Consider the following 19166-nt stretch of genomic DNA (forward strand, 5'->3'; position numbering starts at 1 on the left):
CGAGCAGGTAGGCGGCGTTGGTCTGCGCCACCTCGAGGCCGCGCTCGGCCAGCGCGAGGTACTGCAGCAGCGCCGCGTCGGCGCCGCGCGCGCGCCACGCCGCGTGCGCCGCCATCAGCCGCGCCGCCCACGCGCCGCGCTCGCACACGTTCTTGAACAGCTGCACGACGCCGGACACACAATTTATACACCGCGTATAAAACACGCGCATAAAGGGCATTGCGTGAGGCCTTCGTTTTACGCAACGATTCGAAAAGGTATCGTCGAGATATAGGTTAGATAATTATTTAAAAAAATTGTCAAATCAATTAACAAAATCGGTTCACCCGTCATAATATCTGAGGTAACAAAACAAAAAATATATATATAGTGGAATTGATAATCTAATACTTTTTTTGTGAAATAGCTTGGAAAGAGAACTTTCGTTTTGGTAAATATTAGTTTAAATTTTGATTCTCTTATGAAAATGAAACAATGAACTATATTACATAAAATATCAGTCAAAAATAGTCTGCCGTTATACAAATGAGATAGTAAGATACAAAATGACATAACGAATTTCCATATGAAATAGTCAGATACTAATAGTGTGTCCCACCTCAGTGGCCGTGGTGCAGGAGCGCATGACGCCCAGCCCCTGCGCGTGCAGCTGCGCGAGGTGGTACAGCGCCAGCACGTGCCCCGACTGGGACGCCAGCGAGAAGTACTTGTTCGCCTGCTTGAAGTCGCGCCGCACGCCGATACCGCCTGCCACACACACACACACACACACACAGACATTTATTTACTTGTCCTTCATTGTATAAACAATAAATACAAAATATAACATAATAATTGTGACAACGGAATTTGTATACAATTGGCGGCCTTATGGCTATAAGCCATTTCTTCCAGGCAACCGACGGGTAAAGGATAAATACACAATATAGTCGAGAGTGTGAAAAAAGACATTGTAGACGCGCTAAAAAAAAGTGAAGTCCCGTGTCCCCTACTGGGGTATAGGGCAGATGATATACACCTGTTTCACCACCTGATCGATTTCCTTTATGGACTAGTAAGTGATCAGCCTTCTGTGTCCTAGGCAGACCGACACATTTTTTTTTGTGCATCCCCACCGGGAATCGAACCCAGGACCCCTTGGTTCTACGCTCATGCGTTAACAACTGTACCGAGGAGGCGATCACTTGCTAAACGCACACCAATTATAAGCATGTCATCATCATCATCATCATCAGCCCATATACATTCCCACTGCTGGGACACAGACCTCCTATGAGGGTTCAGACCATAATCCACCACGCTGGCCGAGTGCGGTTGTGTTGCCAGATGTCAAAATATATCGTCGAACTTTTAATCCTCGATCCGATAAAAGCATTTGACACAATATCTCTTGGATAGCTAGCAAAGAAACTGGCGGCATATGAAGCTAAAGATACTACATTATACTAGCTCCTAATTAGCTACTGTTTAGGTAATCAAAAAAAATCCAAAAAAAATTAACAAAAAAAACTTAGCTTACAGAACCGAACTAAAAGCAGAATTAAGTGTTCCACTGGGAAGTGTTTTTGGTCCAATTTTATTATTGTTTCTATTAATGTATGTGTATATGTATTATAGAAACAATAATAAAACTTATAGTAACATATGTGCATACTAATGACAACGTTTAAACTTTTTAGCTAATAGATATTTTAAATTTTTTGTTGTCATATTTGTACTTACTCAGATACAGGAATCCGAGATGCAGCTGCCCCTCCATCCAACCTTGATTAGCGGACATTGTAAAGTATTTATATGCAATGTTCGGGTCCTTTGGAACTGCGCGACCCTGTAACGGATATTTTTTTATAATTTCAACAGTGTTAAAAGGTAAATAGGAATAACGATACAAGATTATAATCTAATTCATGTTGTAAGTGTGTTATTGCAAACAAAAGTTAAGGCAATTTAATAATATTAAAAAAAGTAAACAAAAAAATCTGTCCAGTGCGGGACTTCGATACAAAGGGTACAAATAAGATAAAAAGAAACAGCAAAAAAAAAAAATCGTCAAAAAAATCGTTTTTATATGTGTTGTTATAGCGATAACAGAAATACATTAACCGTTGTAAAATTTCAACTGTGTTCATAAGATAGTGCCTGGTAACATACTGGCAGACGGAAAGACAGACAGTGCGACAGTACAAGTTGTGATAAAAGATTTTACAAACCTGCAAATACATGAGACCCAGACCGGTCTGGCCAATGGGATTGTTCATTTCGGCCGCTTTCTTGAAGTAGTGTAACGCCATTTCGTCGTTTCGCTTAATACCGTCCCCACCGTCGAGGTAAATCTGAAAAGGCAGTTTTACACTCTTAACAGGAAAACCTCATTTTTTGCACTACAAAAATTCTAAAGAATATTCTAGAAGATCTAGATCTAATTTTTAGTTTTATAGCATTGAAATGCTTTATAAATGAGAAATTTTGAAAGAATAAGCATGTTGAATAAGCAAGCAAGCTGATCTAGATCTGTTTTGAAATTCCCTTATTTTTTGTCAGTGCAGTGCAGTAATTTGATTAATGAATAACAATAATTTATAGGTAAAAAAGTTTATGTTCTGGAAAATTTCTAGAACAATATTAATAATAAATGTCAAGTTAACTTCATATATCTACAATGAAATTAATAATAACAACTAATAAATACTCCTCCACCTCTTATCAGAACTACACCATATTTAAGTGGAACCACACCAAAGGCACCAGCTTTCAAATAAAAAAAGAAACATCACAATCCGTACACCCAATCGAAAAGTTTGATGTGTGAATATAAAAAAATGATAAGCTTCTTTTTCGAAGTCGGTTGATAATACATAGTTGCACAAACCTTTCCAAGATAAGCGTTGGCCATCGCGTTCCCAGTCTTAGCAGCTTGCTGGAAATAGTGTAACGCTTTCTGTATGTCCAGCGTGACCCCGCGACCGCCTTGGAAGTGGAGTTGACCGAGCCCGACCTGGTTTATGAAAAAAATGCGATATTTATTAATGTGGGGGTGTGGTACTGCGACTACCCCGGTGCGAGCTGACCAAATTCGTACCGAAGCGTGCTCGACTCCCATATTCAAAGACTATATGGGTATACTATGCGACTCAGAAATGTTATTGATTCAGCGCCATTTTGTGACGTCATAGACTCAAAAGAATCCTACTATCCTACTAATATTATAAATGCGAAAGTTTGTAAAGATGTGTGTGTGTTTGTTGCTCTTTTACACCAAAAACTACTGAAGCGATTGCAAAGAAATTTGGTACGTAGACAGCTGGACAACTGCAATAACATATAGGCAACTTTTTATCCCGATTTCCTACGGGATACGGGACGCGGGTGAAACCGCGGGGCGCGGCTAGTTATAAATATGAGTTAGTTACTTAAAAGGATGTCGATTGTATATTTTAAAATGACATCTAACACATAGAGGTGATTGACTTTCCTATTCGTAGTTGAATCGCATATGTTTGTGTATAAGTATGTGAATTTATATGCGTGAGTATGCGCGTATATGCGGGTATATGCGTGTACCTGCGCCTGCACATCCCCCTTCTCAGCGAGAAGCTGATAGTACTCGATGAGGTCCGTGTCTAATGCAGAAGTGGAACCGGCGCCCTCCGCCTCGTCGATGAGCCGCGTGCGCTGAACCGCCGGCCCACCGCTGAACGTCACCTGGCTTGCCACTGGCGGGATTTCATTAAATTTAAGAAATTAAATTAAGGATTTTAATCTTGGTGATAGTTTCACCGATTGAGTGCAGACTAAAATATTTAGTTGATGAAAAACAAATTACAAAGGAATACAGTTTAGATTTTAAATGTTAGAATTTGCAAGCAATAAATCAAGCCATTACAATCTGTTATGAATATAGATCAGACATAAACATAAAAGTTTTTTTGGACAATATAAATAGAAATAGTATATAATACACTAAATTTTAAATTTCTATAGAACTCTGATAGTGTATAGCATTGATTGATAAATATTGGATGAACATACTAATTCTAAGACTGAAAACATATTAAATTTCGGTGTTGCCCAAGGTTCAACGCTAGGTCCCATTTACCAATACTTCTCTAATGATCAAGACCTACAGCTATTTAAGTTTCCATGTTGACCAAGGCTCAACACTAGGTCCTCATATTTACCAATTAACAAAACCCATAACTATAGGTAGCCTACCTTTAGCAGCAACCTTCATATAGAGCTCCATCGCCTTAGGACAAGAGCTGGGCACTGTCACGCCGACCCAGTATCTGTAGGCTAGGGCCATTTGAGCGAAGTCACTATCTCCAATGGCACCAATGGTGTAATGAACTAGGGCCTTTGCTTGAGACACTGGAACACCCACTCCGGTAGCATATAAGAAACCCATGCCCTGGAATGTATTATATTTGATATATATATTCATGTGTTTGTATGTAATCAAGTTTATTTTACAATATATTAAAAGGGACTGAAGTTTTTTCTGTATGAACTACAAAATTTATGTCATAGTTGGATATGGCAATGGTAAAAAAAAAAATTTGTCATATACATGAGAAGTTGTTATTGTTAAAGTGATTCATGGCATTTTTATAAAAAATAGTCATAAGGCAAGCTCACACGAGCCAATTTAAGTCTTATTGTCCCTGTATGAGATTTGGTTCAGAGACAGATTATAGTCTGGATTAGCACATAGGCTACTTTTACACGGGTGCCAAGTGAGCGATATCGCGGGTTACAGCTAGTGTTCTATATAAACCAACAAAAGCCAACTCACCGCATGCGCATCAGCGTTGCCTTCATCAGCCAGATCCTGGAATATCTTCCTCGCTCTATCAATGTCCAGGTCCACCCCCTCACCGAACACGTAGGACCACGCGAGCCGAATCTTGGCTGGCGCGTACCCGCTGTCCGCTGCCTGCTTCACTTGCAATATCACACCTCGAAGGTCGGGTACTCGCTTGTCTATCTTTTTCACCGCTTCGTCGAATAACTTTTTGGCTGTTTGAAATTTTTAAAAATTGTATAAATATGACATAATAATAACGATAATAATAAACACACTTTTTTGTACAAATTGGCGGCTTTTTACTTAGAAGCGATTTCTTCCAGGCAACTTTGGCATATAGGAAATATAAATTTTTGACATAGTACACATATTAAAAAAACAAATTATACAGCAAATAAATTATTATTTGGTAATTTCTTCTTTTTTAAATTCATCTTTAAAAATAACATATAATGCAACACATTCCTTGTCACAGTGGTTACAGGTTTGTGCATAAGAATTATGGAATGGCCTTAGGTTCAAGTTCCGTACTTGTAGTGGCTGGGTACATTACTCTAAGGGGTATATCTACTATTTAGATGTAAACTCTTTTTCCACCAAAATCACTCTCCAAAATGAACACATTTCACAACAATAACAATTTTGGTAAAAAATGTGATTATTCATAAATAATTAGCTCCAATCCCTTGGAATTTCTGGCATAAAAGCCATCCTAATCTGTCTCAGGTCTCAATATCTCTATACAAAATTTCATTCAAATCAGTTCAGATGTTTCGGTGTGACGAACAGACAAAGTTTATTATGCATTTATTCTAAAAAGGGAAATAATTTAAACCTTCTTGCAACTCAGGTGTCAATTCTTCTTCCTCTTCCTTAGGGAGTGGTGGGAGGCTGTCCAGATAGTCTTGTGGATTCTCTTCTGGCTTCTATAAAAAAGAAGTTACCATCTCAAACTCAAAATACATAATATATTTACATAATTTATTTCCGAATCTTAATTAAAGACCTATATGGACATAACAATATGCTTAAATTAAAAACAAACCTATTGAATTACTGTTTCCAAAATTATTTCAACTTTAAAAATACCATGAAATATCTTAAGCAGTAATATTGAATTTTATCAACAATTAGCTGACCCGACAAACATTGTTGTGCCTTACTCTTATCATTTAGGGTATGAAAAATAGACGTTGACCGATTCTCACTTACTCAATGTGCACATAATATATATATATATATATAGATGACAATCATCATATATATATATATATATATATATACATATAGATGACAATTTATCTGCGCATGTAGATAACATCACCACTGCTTCAACGGTGAAGGAAAACATCGTGAGGAAATCGGCATGTCCAAGAATTAAAAGTTCGACGGCATGTGACATCTGCCAACCCGCACTTGGCCAGCGTGGTGGATTATGGCCTGAACCCTCATGGGAGGCCTGAGTCCCAGCAGTGGGAACATATATGGGCTGATGATGATGATGATAGATGACAATGCATAGCCTAATAACAGTTCAAGATAACTTGCATAAATTACAATAGATGATTAAATATTTATATCTGATAAATTTAAAAAATAACTAGGTTTTAACATAATTGTCATAACAAATATGATGTAAATAAGATAAGATAAAAAGCCACACTAACCTCCGAGTCGGAAGAATCTAGCATACCCTTTGCAGCCTCAATCCAACTGGGCTCTGTCTCTCTCAATAAACTATTCTTGATAAGCTTGAATGTGTATTCCATTTGCTCCATATTATTTTCTTTTTCACTATTTTCATCTGTGGAGCAAACAAAATTATTATAATTTGAGTGTATGTCTGTAACTCCATAATGCAGAAACAACTGGATGTATATTATTGCGATGATATTTGATAATCAGATAGACCTTGACTTAGATTTGAATACATTTGATTTAATAACTCTTATAATTTAATACTTCAAAAATTTTGAACTATTGTATTGAATAACCTATTCCAATATCTACTTATAAGAATCTTCTACATGATTTTTTTAGGTTACACACCAACACCTAAACCGATTTTCGACAATAAACTTAAACTTTGCTAATTGAGGAGTCTTAATATACAGGTCACCTTTAGAATTATCGTCATCTTTCAAAATCTCTTTGGATTTACGTATAACATCAGCATAATCTTTGAGGGTTTTAATCTCTTTTGTCATAGCTGATATTATCTCATTGTAATAATATGGGTCTTTGATATCCTTGCCTTCAGATGTATCTTCATCCTCACTTCGTTTATCCTCCTTTTTGGCGGAATCTGGACCGACCAACTCCGCAGTTGTTATAATTAAGCATAAAAAGATAATGTAAACTTTTAAATACTCCATATTTTTAAAGCAATCGTCAATCTTCGAGAAAAGTTGACGTGTCTTTATCAAAACACAACGCGAAACAACACAATATTTTGTCAATATATGCGCATAATCATTTTGTTCACATTGGCAGCCTTTTAGAAGTATACACGTGTACTTTTACTACTGAAATACATTATTTTGTTAATTAAAAATAATATAATTTATTTGCAACCACCGAGCTGTAAAACCCTCTAGGATATGTCAAATGTCAATCACTGTCATAAATTGTCACCTAAGTAAATTATATAACCTGTACCTACTCTTAAAATATAACTAGCTTTTGCCTGTGGCTTCGCACGCGGAGTAGTTTAATAGATGCTGTTATACATATATCCTCTTGAATCACTATATATTAAAAGAAACCTCATAAATCAGTTGCGGAGTTTTAAAGATTTATGCATACATAGGGACGTAGGGACAGAGTAAGGGATTTTTTTATACTAAGTAGTGATTCTTACTCTAACGTAAAAGCAGGTTAAATACCTATAAATAATAATAATCACTACTGTAAGTTTTTTACAGGCTTAAAAAGGGCTGCTTGTCCTTTTATTAATAGTTAAAATTATGAATATCTGAGATGTACATAGAATAAAGAAATTAATTATTGGTGTGAGAGACACTTTTCTGTGCTATGTTGAGGTTGGTTAGACACGTAGCGGTCTTAGGTGTGTTTCTCTTGTTTTATATAAATAATAAGCTACCCTCATTTCTTTATATGCATATTTTGAAAAATTATTTAGAATTAAATTTTATGTACACTATACACAATTTATTGTTTTAATATACGCTCTTACATTAGCCTTCCTCCTCGCTGAATTTATGTAGTATCTTGCAAAACATTAAAATGAAAACGGTGGTGTAGTTCCCGCGCTTTGGTCTTCATTTCGCGATTCGTTAGGAGGTAGAAAATAAAAAAATTCTATTGAATTTGATGATGATGTCGCTCATTAATGATTACTCTTAAATGCTTAAGCTGTCAACTGTCGAGTGTCAATGTCAAAAACAAAGTCATTAATGCACGAGTTTGAGTCCTTGAATTGAACTTCCTAATTCGGGTTCAAAATACAATTAACTACAAAAATAAAATGTTGCAGTAAAAGTCAGTGCAACAATTGGCACAAGTGATAGCTAACAAATAAATATAAAACAATAATCATACTTAAAACGTGGTAACATATTTGTAAATAAAATGTTACGAATACCGGTTAGAACTAACATTACTCAAAAAACTGCTCAAATGCGGATGAAATCATCTAGTGGGCTTATAAGGAAGACATTTATTGATTATTTCGTCAAAAATCATGATCATAAGCATGTAAAGTCGAGTTCAGTTGTGCCTCTGTGTGATCCAACAGTCCCATTTGTGAATGCTGGCATGAATCAGGTAAACCAAATCTATTGACTTGAATGTCAGACTAAAAAAATGTTCAAACACAATCGTGGTTATGTTAGGGAACTTTTTATGATTCTGTATTTAAACTGCAAAGAATGAATCTAGGTAAATTTGGGATATTTTTGTATCAGAAACTTATACAGAATCCTATAAGTGTAAGTTTAACTCCCACTTCTTCAGTTTTATACTATATTTAGTATATCAAGCTATATTTGAAATTACAAGCTCAATGCTCATTTTATAACATTATTTTGAAGTTATTGTCAGCCTGTTTGTAGTGACCAAATTTTCTTAACAATATCCATTTCAGTTCAAGGGAATATTTCTTGGTATGGTGGACCCTCCTCACCCTCGTGTGGTGAACTCCCAGAAGTGTGTCAGAGTGGGAGGGAAGCACAATGATCTGGATCTTGTAGGTTTGGATGGACATCATCACACATTCTTTGAGATGCTTGGAAACTGGTCGTTCGGTGATTATTACAAGGTGATCTTTATTTTGAATCTTTTGGTAGCAATATTTTGAAAGTCATGACTTGTACAACTTACCACCTATTTCTCTTAGAGTATTAGTTTATACTAGCTGCTCCTCACGGTTTCACCTGCATAAGTCCGTCTCCTGTAGGAATATCGGGATATGTGTTATCCCAGTTGTCCAGCTGTCTACGTACCAAATTTCATTGCAATCGGTTCAGTAGTTTTTGTGTGAAAGAGCAACAAACACACATACTTACAAACTTTCACATATATAATATTAGTAGGATTCCTAGTTATGCTATTATTTTCAGTAGGTATGAAGAATTCTACTGTTATTATAAAATTAGACAAACACACTGGAAAATAAAAAGCACTTTAGAGTAAATATTAATTTAGCCATTTAATTAAAAGCATAGTGCCCTGAATAAAACAAACTCTGTTAAATAGGAAGGCTCAGTTTTTAATTCATAGCTGATTGCAATAGTAATACAAACCTCATGCTATCTGATTTTAGAAAGAAGCATGCAAGATGGCTTGGGATTTGCTGCTGGGTCCATACAGATTAAAACCTGAAGAGCTTCTTGTAACTTACTTTGGCGGAGACGTGACTATTGGACTCACTGAAGACAGGGAATGTCGGGACATATGGAAAGAAATTGGGTAATTCTTTTTTCTTCACTTATGCAATAATATGAATTAAAAGGATATTTCATTAGCTATTATGTTGCTTCAAGATATATGCTAATTTGATAGTGTGTTTAAAACATCATGCTGTAAATTTATTTCAAAAATATCACAATGATACCTCTTAACATATTATTTAAGCATTAAAAGCAACGCTATTACAATACTAGCTGCGCCCCACGGATTCACCCGCGTAAATCTGTATCCCATAGGAATGTCAGGGTAAAAAGTTTCATATATGTTATTTCAATTGCACAGCTATCTACATACCAAATTTCATTCAATTCAGTAGTTTTTGCGTAAAAGAGTAACAAACATCCATACATACAGCCGTCCATACATACATACTACATAACACGTACATACTTCTAATATAAACGCGAAAGTTTATAATTTCGCGTTTATATTAGAAGTTTTTTTTTTGCGCACGATATGCATGTGTGCGTGCGGCCCTGTGTGACGACAGACGACACGATTCGCTGATTCTATAAATTGTTCGTAACATTTTACCGCTACTAGTAGCTTTTATAACAGACAGATTTCAATTTAAGACATTCTATTTGAGTGTTTTATACATATTATAATCATTGAACTAATAGTTTGAAAAACGTATAACGAAATGACACTGTTAGTAAATTTTTATATGACAGTGTACCAGCCAGCCGATTAAAAGATTGCGGGGCGAAGGACAACTTCTGGGAGATGGGTGCGAGCGGGCCGTGCGGGCCATGCACCGAGATACATTATATACACCCAGACGGACGACTCACTGAGATATGGAATATTGTGTTTATACAGTGCAACAGGTATGAACTATCTTTTTGATAACTGTATGTGTTGATTATTTTGTATACTGTTCCATTGTATCAAATTAGTTCCTTTTTTTAATTTTTTCCAAGGTTGTTCAATTTTCAGTAATTTTTGCTCCGTTTTTTTGTTTTTCAGTATTTATTATTGACATATTAAAAAAAAATATAGAAGATAAAGAAAAATAAATTACATAGTTTTGTTTTAAATTGAATCGGTCCTCCTTCGAACATTAATATTATTTATAAAAAAAATTTGAATATACACTTATAAATACCAAACAAAATGAAAACATTTTAACATTTTTACACATTCTTTATTTTCGTATAGAGTCATAACATAAACACCATTCTGAATCCAGTTTTATACCATTCTTCCAGCCGTTATATTTCCGACAAAGCTTTTTACAAAATCGGTTGTGAACGTGTATGCCATTTGGTCTTATTAATTCCGCGTCCGCGCAGTCAAAATTATAGTAGTTTTGCAATGACTCTGAAATAGAATTACAGTTTTTCGCTATACGTTATATTTCTGTATATACTTCATGACTACTCACTACACAGTATAAAGAAAGTCGCTTCCCGCTTCTGTATGTATGTATGCTTAGATCTTTAAAACTTCACAACGAATTTTGATGGGGGTTTTTTTAATACATGATTCAAGAGGAAGTTTTATATGTATAATAACATCTTTTAAACTAAACTACTCAGAATTTAACGCATGCGAAGCCGCGGTCGAAAAATATATATAAAGCAGAAAAACTTCTCTGTTTGAATGCGTTCATCTCAGGAACTACTGAAACAATTTCAATTATAAGTTTTATAAGTAAATATAAAACTTTTCACAAAAACGTCTCCAATGTTTCCAAATCCCATATAATAATAAATAAGTTATTATACTTTTTTATAATAAAATTTGTGTCTTTTCCTTCAGATCCATTAATGATAAATCTCTAACAATATTCACCTTTTTTATGTTTGCTTTCCAAGTGCCCAGATTTTACAAGTAAAAACTTAGTAAAAATGAATAAAAATAAAAGTTTATCGTAATATATAAGGCGTGACATTATATGATAAATATGTTTTGAAGACTAACATTTTTATAAACGGAATTTGAGGCGTTTTTTTATCTACTTAATGTACTTACAAGTATGAATGTTTGTAATAAAACTATTGAAATATTATGATTTTAACATACTGTACAATTTATATATTTTGCGTATATATTTATACAATCAAGGATAACGACCTTATTGAAGTATAAATAATAATTATTTTTAAAAACTAAACCGCTTTTAAATTGTCAAAATTAGACTTAATTTAAATGATTCACCCAGTCCACAGTTTCGAGGTAACAAACATAAAAACACGTAGTCGAAACCAAAAAAGGAGGGGGGGGGGTCTTTTTTTTTATGCAATTGGTTCAAAAGTTCGGTTACCTAAAACGGGCAGACAGCTAATCAAACAAATCTCCAGGGATACAGATGGGTCGGTAAAGGGGCTTCGCCGCCAGCATGTGGACACGGGCATGGGGCTGGAGAGGGTGGCCGCGTTGCTGCAGGGCGTGGCTAGTAACTACGATACCGATCTGTTCCGACCGCTAATAGCGGCTATCGAGAAGGTTCGTAAAGATATGCCGCTGTAGAAAACCTTCATATCCCTATCAATTAGAAACCTCAAATCTTGTTAAATCTGCACTAATATTAAAAAGCTGAAGAATTTGTTTGTTTGTTTGAATGCACTAATCTCAGGAACTACTGGTCCGATTTGAAAAATTCTTTCAGGTTTTAGATAGCCTATTTATTGAGGAAGGCTATGCGCTATATATATACCAGGCGAACCGCTAGTTGGATATGGATGGTAGAGAAAGTCCATTGTCAATCAAATTCGTACGGATACGCAACCCACGTATGTACGACATTAACATAAACATTCATAAAATGAAATGGATGTATGACGTAATCAAATCTTTGCTTTAAATCAGGTCCCATTATATTCTTTGAAACCTGTTAATCAAACTTCATGGTCATCCTTCATTGCTCTGGCTAGCATTTCCCAAAAAGGAGAACCCATCAATGAATGTTTTGTTCTATCGTTCTTTGCATTTAATTATAATAATAATATCTCTTTATTTGTTCTTTTAATGTGTACAAAATGATGGAAGTGTATCACACACGAGCCACATATTGGCTTACCAATATCGGACGCACAGCTCCACGTTACATATTTTTTTTAATAATAAGGAATTCACGAAGTCAGACGCTTTTTGCTTGCTATCTTTGATTACAACTAGAGAGTGTGTTGTAGAACAGTGCGAATGTGTCCCCATACGGTGGCAGTTACGTCAGCGACGCGGCGCTGGACCAGCAGTACCGCCGGCTCGCTGACCACGCGAGGATGATCAGCGTCTGCCTGGCCGATGGAGCATTTCCAGCCACCAGGTAACGATCCACAATGAAAAGAAAAAAAATTGCTTTAACACTCATATAGAAAGAAAGAAAAAATATTTATTTGGCGATATGAAACACAAAAACACAGATGAAATAAAAAATAATAAAACAAACAACTAAAAAACAAAAGTAAATAATAATAGCAAAAAAAAAAAAAAATACTACAATAGCGTGTCCCACAGTACCGCCAAAAAGGATCTAGTTCAGCTTGTGCCTGGCGCTGGTTTTCAACTAGATCCTAGATATACAGACACAACAGATAATAATAGAAAACAATAAAAAAATGATGAAAAGCGATATGTTTGTTTTAACGTATGAATTTGGAACCTTAGATGTGTGGGATCGTGTAAAGTACATGGTGTTAAAGATATTTTTTTTTGGATATTTTGTGTATTTGAATTGTAAGCGAAGTCGCGGGTACAAAGCTAAGTGAATTGAAACTGTCCCAAATTAATAAACACCTACTTTAAGAAAAATAAAGCGATGCTTGGCAAAAGGTATTTATTTATAAGAAAAGTACTGTAAACTTTTATTAAGTAAAGTTACACCTCCAGGCAATTTAAATGACTCTGGAGGCATCGTCCGGCAGAGGAGGATCTTTCAGATTGAAACCTATCTACTTATCCATTTTCTCTGCATTTGTGTCATTTATTTTTAAATTTATTTCCATTCCAGTTTAAACCTCAAACAAATAATGCGCAAATCCTTCAAGATGTGCTCAGACGTGTTCCATAATCCAAACTTGCTGTCCATACTCTACAACCACGTAACCGAAAGCCTCGGAGACACATACCCCGAACTGATTGTGAAAGAGAAAGACGCTAAACTCATCCTGGAGTATGAGAGAGAGGGTTATGATAGACTCAGGAGTAATCTCGCGAAGAAATGGCAGGATCTGGTGAAGCGGTACCCGGAAGTGGTGGAGTTTAGTGATGTGGAAATGGCGGGATTTGCGCTGGGTTACAAGGAGCTTAAAGAGGTAAATAGTTATAGTTCTTCTGAACATAATTTGCCAATTGGGATTGGGATCTAGTCTATTGAGTAGGACATAATATAGTGCATAAGTATGTGTATATTTCCGGAACTTGGAATTGTTATTTAAATAATTCCTACACCATTTTTTTTTCGAACTGAAGACAGTTGGAGGGGTAATACTATAATTATGTGATTTTTTTATTAAAGCACATCTAATTACTGTTCTCGATATATTTCAGACTATGAAGAAGGTAAATTCAAACACTATCCCTGGAGAGCTAGTATTCAAACTGTACGACACGCATGGCTTCCAGGAGGACATCATTGAACGCATAGCTACTTTGAACAATCTAGAAATAGACAAGAAGGGCTTCTGGAAACTTCTTCAGCAGCACAAATCAAGGCACAAAAGGGCTTTCAAGGAACAATCTTCGAAACAAGGAATCTTATTCGATCAAGCTATCGAGACTATTCTCAAAGCTGGAGTCAGTCGCTCCAACGATCAGCCGAAATACGACTTTAATGTCGTAGACAATAGAGTGACTTTTGAACCGTTGAAAACGAACGTCGTAGCCATCCTCAATGAGAACATTGAATGGGTGGATTTCCTCGATCCCTGTGAGAATAGACCTTATTACATCGTAACAGAAAGCACAAATTTCTATACAGAAGCCGGCGGACAAGTATCAGACTTGGGCGTTATAAAATTCAACAAAAACATAAAGTTTATAGTGGATAGTGTTTTTAAAATACGCGATTTCGTGTTTCACAAAGGACATTTTAAATTGCACGACAGTGAAAATAAATACGTTAATAATACTAGTGAAGTAGTTTTAGAGTTAGATAGTGAAAGACGTTTAAATGTGATGAGAAATCATACTGGTGTGCATTTGTTGAATGCTGCTATGAGGCAGGTGCTTCCGAATAGTGTGATAGGACAAGTGGGATCGAGTGTTAGTGATATGGGATTCAGTTTGAGCCTAGTTGTATATGGGGAGAAGCTGTCGCAACCTGTGGTGCTGGAAGCGCAGGATCTAATCAGGTATCTCATCTTATTTGAATATTTGTTAAAATATAAATCCTAACTATGGGGGATGTACCTTTTAATTAGATTTAATTATTTTTCACTTATTTTACATTGATAACTTTTTCATCAATTACTCGGAATTATTTTTTAAACATGTTTTATTGACAATCATGAGAAAAAAAGTAAAAAATTATGTTTATTTATGTTTTATATGTTTTCAATGTGTCTACTGTTTGTGGCAAAGAAAGAATCCAGCTTTTCATAATTCGACTGAATTTTTTGTGTTTGTTACCTCAGAACTTTCTCTCTGCTCCCATGCTCCCATTTAAATTAAGTCTGCTACTGACAAATTGGAAGTGCCTTAGTTTAAGATATAAATGAATATTTCAGGAAGGCGATAAAATCAGAAGCAATAGTAGACACACGAGAAATAGACAGCACCCAGTTGTCCTCTGAGGACTCTGTAATAACTGTCCCTGGGGAGACATACCCCGAGACTGGATTGAGATTGGTGACCTGCTCGCTTCCCTTGCTGTCCAAGTGAGTGTCTATTTATACATACATAACCTTAACGGAAATATTTTTATACAGTAGATAAATCGGTATTATGTTAGTTTGAAGTACTCCAAGCGTGGTTATTGTAAAATCAGGATTTATTGCGGTTATTTCTTTTGTGTGTGCTGATTTTTTAGCTTAACATTTGTAATGTTACGAAATGTTAAGCTAAAAACAGGAGCATGGCAACAAAAATCATTATCAATATTGTTTGAAAATTTTAACATGGAAGCCAGGGGACAGATATTAGACTCTGCAAGCTAAAATGCATGATATCAATTCTTTATTGTAAGAACTATTTTATCATAGGTTTCTTGGAAAATAAGTCGCCTGTTTGTCACCTTATGTTTTTTATAAATTGTTACGCTCTTTTTGACAGCACAATTTAATCTTGTTATTTGTATAGTTTCAATGGTGTTGTTGAGTCTTTCATATTAATTTCTATTTAATTTATGCACGGTGCATAGGGAGCTATGTTGCGGCACACACGTGCGTTCTGTTCGGGATTTACAAGAGGTGTGCGTGTGCGGTGTGAAGGGCGCGGCCACGCCCACGCCCACACTGTACGCGCTCACCGGCGCACGCGCACTGCAGGTGCTTACACTTTTGTATAACTTGTAGTATTTTTTGTTTTAATCGATTCTTAATGGACTCCTGGTTACTTAGCAATTAGTTTATGAAGTTTGGGTTAAGTGGGTCTATTACATAAGCAATTGGTTTTAATAAAATTTTGAAATTGACTTTTCTTTATATTTCTACCAATAAACCAGTTCAGTTACAGGTAGTAATTATCAATAAAACTAAGCTATTTTTGGCTTTTATATTTCTAAAAAATTGCAGTAGATACCCCCTAATTAGTTGAGAGCAATTTTTTACCAACTTTTTGACATAAACCAATCGAAAAACACTGTAGGCTCGTGAACTATTCTGCCGCGCCGAAAAGCTGAGCCAAGTAGTGGAACTAGCGGACCCTGAGCAGGTGAAGGAGGAAGTTAGTAGCATGAAGCTCCAGCTGAAGACACTCTGCGGGGGCGGAGCACCCTGCGGGGAGCATGCGGAGTGCTTGAAGTTACTGGACTCGCTGGTGAAGAAAGCAGGGAGTCGGAATGATGGGGCTATGCAGTGAGTTTCTTCTAGAGAATTGTCATTTATGTTAGTTTACTAAGATTATGTAGATAATACTTCTACATCAGTATAAGTCATCAGTGTTACAGACACTTTTAAAGCTATGCTATCTTTTATTACTATCTTCCTAAGAAATCGTATTAGATACCCTCCCTATTTTGATGACGAACTTTCACCGACAACTTGCAGAGAAATGGCCGAAGCGGAGATCGGCGAGGCGTGCCACGAGGCGGGCCGCGAGGGGCGGCGCTTCGTCGTGCACTTCCTGCGCTGCTCCTACCTCATGCAGCCGCGCGCCGCCGCGCACGCGCTCGCGCACGCGCGCACGCCCCGTGACGTCACCACGCACGCGCACGCACCTGCTGGTGACGTCACCGGGGGGGGTGAGGACGCCGGCGAGTTGCCCGCCGTGCTGCTGGGCTGCGCGGGCGGCGTGATCGTCGCCGTGGCCAGGGTGCCGCAGGTGATTATTGTCATCATCATCATCATCATCAATGTTGTACTTGTGGACTACACAATTTTGTAGTTCGTCAATTTTCGAAAAACTATAATATTTTTAGCACAACACTGAAATTTCTATTCAATTTTGAAAGAAATCTCATTGAATATGTATTTCCTACTAATATTGTGAATGCTAAAGTAACTATGTCTGTCGCTTCTTCATGCTTAAATCACTAAACCTATATGCATGAAGTTTAGTACTAGAATAGCTTGCGAATTAAGAAAAAATATAAAATAGATTTTATCCCGGAAAGCCGATTAAAACAGGAACTATGTGGGTTTTCCTTTTATAACGCGTAAAGTATCCTATGTTACTCTCTAGCCTTAGCTATAGCTCATAGCTGTATCCCTACGCAAAAATGAATCTCGTAAAAGAGACACAAAAAAGCAAACAAACAAACACACTTTCGAATTTATGGTATTAGGAAGAATATTAATCTACAGTATTGTATTCTCTTAACAAACTCAAAAACTCAGGAGCTGGTGAGCAAGACGTTCACAGCACAAAAGTGGCTGAGCTGCATCCTGCCCATCTTCCAGGCGGAGATCTCCCCCCCACGGGAGGGGGAGCGGCTGGACACGAAGGCGCAGATGAACGCTACCAAGGTATTATACTTGTATTATTTAACAGTGTTATAGAATTAAATGCATCTATACAAAGAAATGATTAAACCTTCTTGTCCCTTGAAATTGAATAATTTATGGTGAACAATAAAATATTTTTCATTTCGAAGTCTTAAAGCTTAGAACGTATCTCATTCTAAAATCTGTACTGAATGAAAGATCTATAATATATAGTTAGGTAATTATATAAAAAATAAAAAGAGATTCTTTTCTCACAGCATAAATTTATAGTCAAAAATGAATATATTTCGTTAAGCTACAAAAATTGCAGACCAGTAAAAAGTGTAAGACCGGTGTCTTAACTAGGAAACTGAATGTTTTATTTAAATTATATATATATGCAAGATTAGATTTATTTCGATTTTCAGGTGAGCCTCATCAACTGTGAACAGATGGTACAGGACGCGATGCGAGTTGCCATTAAATTTGCTCAATGTCATCTTAAAGATGTCGCCATAGACAATAGCGTTAGGTCCACTGAGAATAGACAACAGAACTGATTATATTTTATATTGAATAATATTTTGTTGATTACATATTACTTCCATATTGTCGTAGTGAGAATTGATTTGAGTTTATGTGCATTATGATTTTTTCGTTTCATTAACTGGAGACAGCAGAATAAAATATATGTTACATATATATAGCGAAATATTGATCCTCTAATTTTTTATATTCAGACAAATTTGGTGAGATTTATAATTTTTATTCAATTCTAAATTAATGGTACTAAAATAAATAAATTCAGTTTCACGTACAGAATTAAATTCTTAATGTTCTACGAATCATAATCAATTATACTGACATTTATAAGTTCTCGAATCTGCTCAGATGTCATAGTTTATGTATTTTTTTATGTACTTTTAAAGTAAAAATTATATTTAGCTTAGATTTAGATTGAATATTTATTAACTAAATAGAATCAACACATAAAATTATTTTCATATTAATTTAAATTTCATACTATTAAGTAATGGTGATTTAATGAATTCTTGTTAAATTCCTTCTCATATTACAAATTCGATAGTAACTCAAGTCTGTCTGTCTCTTCTTAACGCGTATACCAGTGAATGGAGTTGGATGAAATTTGGCACAAACATAGTTTGTGGCCATTGGATACTTTTTATCAGAAAAGCCCAGGAGGATTTGTAACTACATATATAAATTGTGAAGTCCCGTGTCTTCTAGTGGGGTAGGGGGGGGGGCAAATGATATAAATTTTCTTTGTTTTCATTCATGCACAAGTGGGTGATCAACCTTTCGTGTCCTGCCAGACCGAGACTTTTTGTTTGTCCCACCGGGAATCGAACCCAGGACGCCTCGAGTCTACGCTTAGCGTTAACCAC

The 19166-nt window shown here is 36.0% G+C and overlaps 2 protein-coding genes across 2 annotated transcripts in view; one reads left to right on the forward strand and one right to left on the reverse strand.

Annotated features, from left to right (window-relative positions):
- LOC119828414 (protein sel-1 homolog 1) overlaps positions 1–7414 on the reverse strand; it is a 12323-nt gene extending 4909 nt beyond the window's left edge. The window contains exons 1-11 of the mRNA XM_038350552.1: positions 6924–7414; positions 6472–6608; positions 5640–5730; positions 4793–5016; positions 4213–4408; positions 3562–3713; positions 2870–2995; positions 2211–2333; positions 1723–1828; positions 599–747; positions 1–160 (exon numbers count right to left, since the gene is read on the reverse strand). The exon at positions 1–160 is cut by the window's left edge and continues 10 nt beyond it. Coding sequence (XP_038206480.1) covers positions 1–160; positions 599–747; positions 1723–1828; positions 2211–2333; positions 2870–2995; positions 3562–3713; positions 4213–4408; positions 4793–5016; positions 5640–5730; positions 6472–6608; positions 6924–7179 — 1720 coding nt within the window. The 5' untranslated portion in view covers positions 7180–7414. The remainder of the gene's footprint in view (positions 161–598; positions 748–1722; positions 1829–2210; positions 2334–2869; positions 2996–3561; positions 3714–4212; positions 4409–4792; positions 5017–5639; positions 5731–6471; positions 6609–6923) is intronic.
- An 810-nt stretch (positions 7415–8224) lies between these two features.
- LOC119828793 (alanine--tRNA ligase, mitochondrial) lies at positions 8225–18706 on the forward strand. The gene is made up of 14 exons (XM_038351051.1): positions 8225–8590; positions 8910–9083; positions 9588–9733; positions 10408–10563; positions 12040–12184; positions 12871–13004; positions 13689–13992; positions 14228–15030; positions 15406–15555; positions 16038–16164; positions 16484–16692; positions 16885–17158; positions 17674–17802; positions 18189–18706. The coding sequence occupies exons 1-14, from the start codon at positions 8396–8398 to the stop codon at positions 18318–18320; spliced, it is 3078 nt and encodes a 1025-aa protein (XP_038206979.1). The 5' UTR covers positions 8225–8395; the 3' UTR covers positions 18321–18706.
- Positions 18707–19166: the final 460 nt, after the last annotated feature.

This window comes from Zerene cesonia, chromosome 8 (genome assembly GCF_012273895.1).
Source record: "Zerene cesonia ecotype Mississippi chromosome 8, Zerene_cesonia_1.1, whole genome shotgun sequence".
Classification (NCBI taxonomy): Eukaryota; Metazoa; Arthropoda; class Insecta; order Lepidoptera; family Pieridae; genus Zerene; species Zerene cesonia.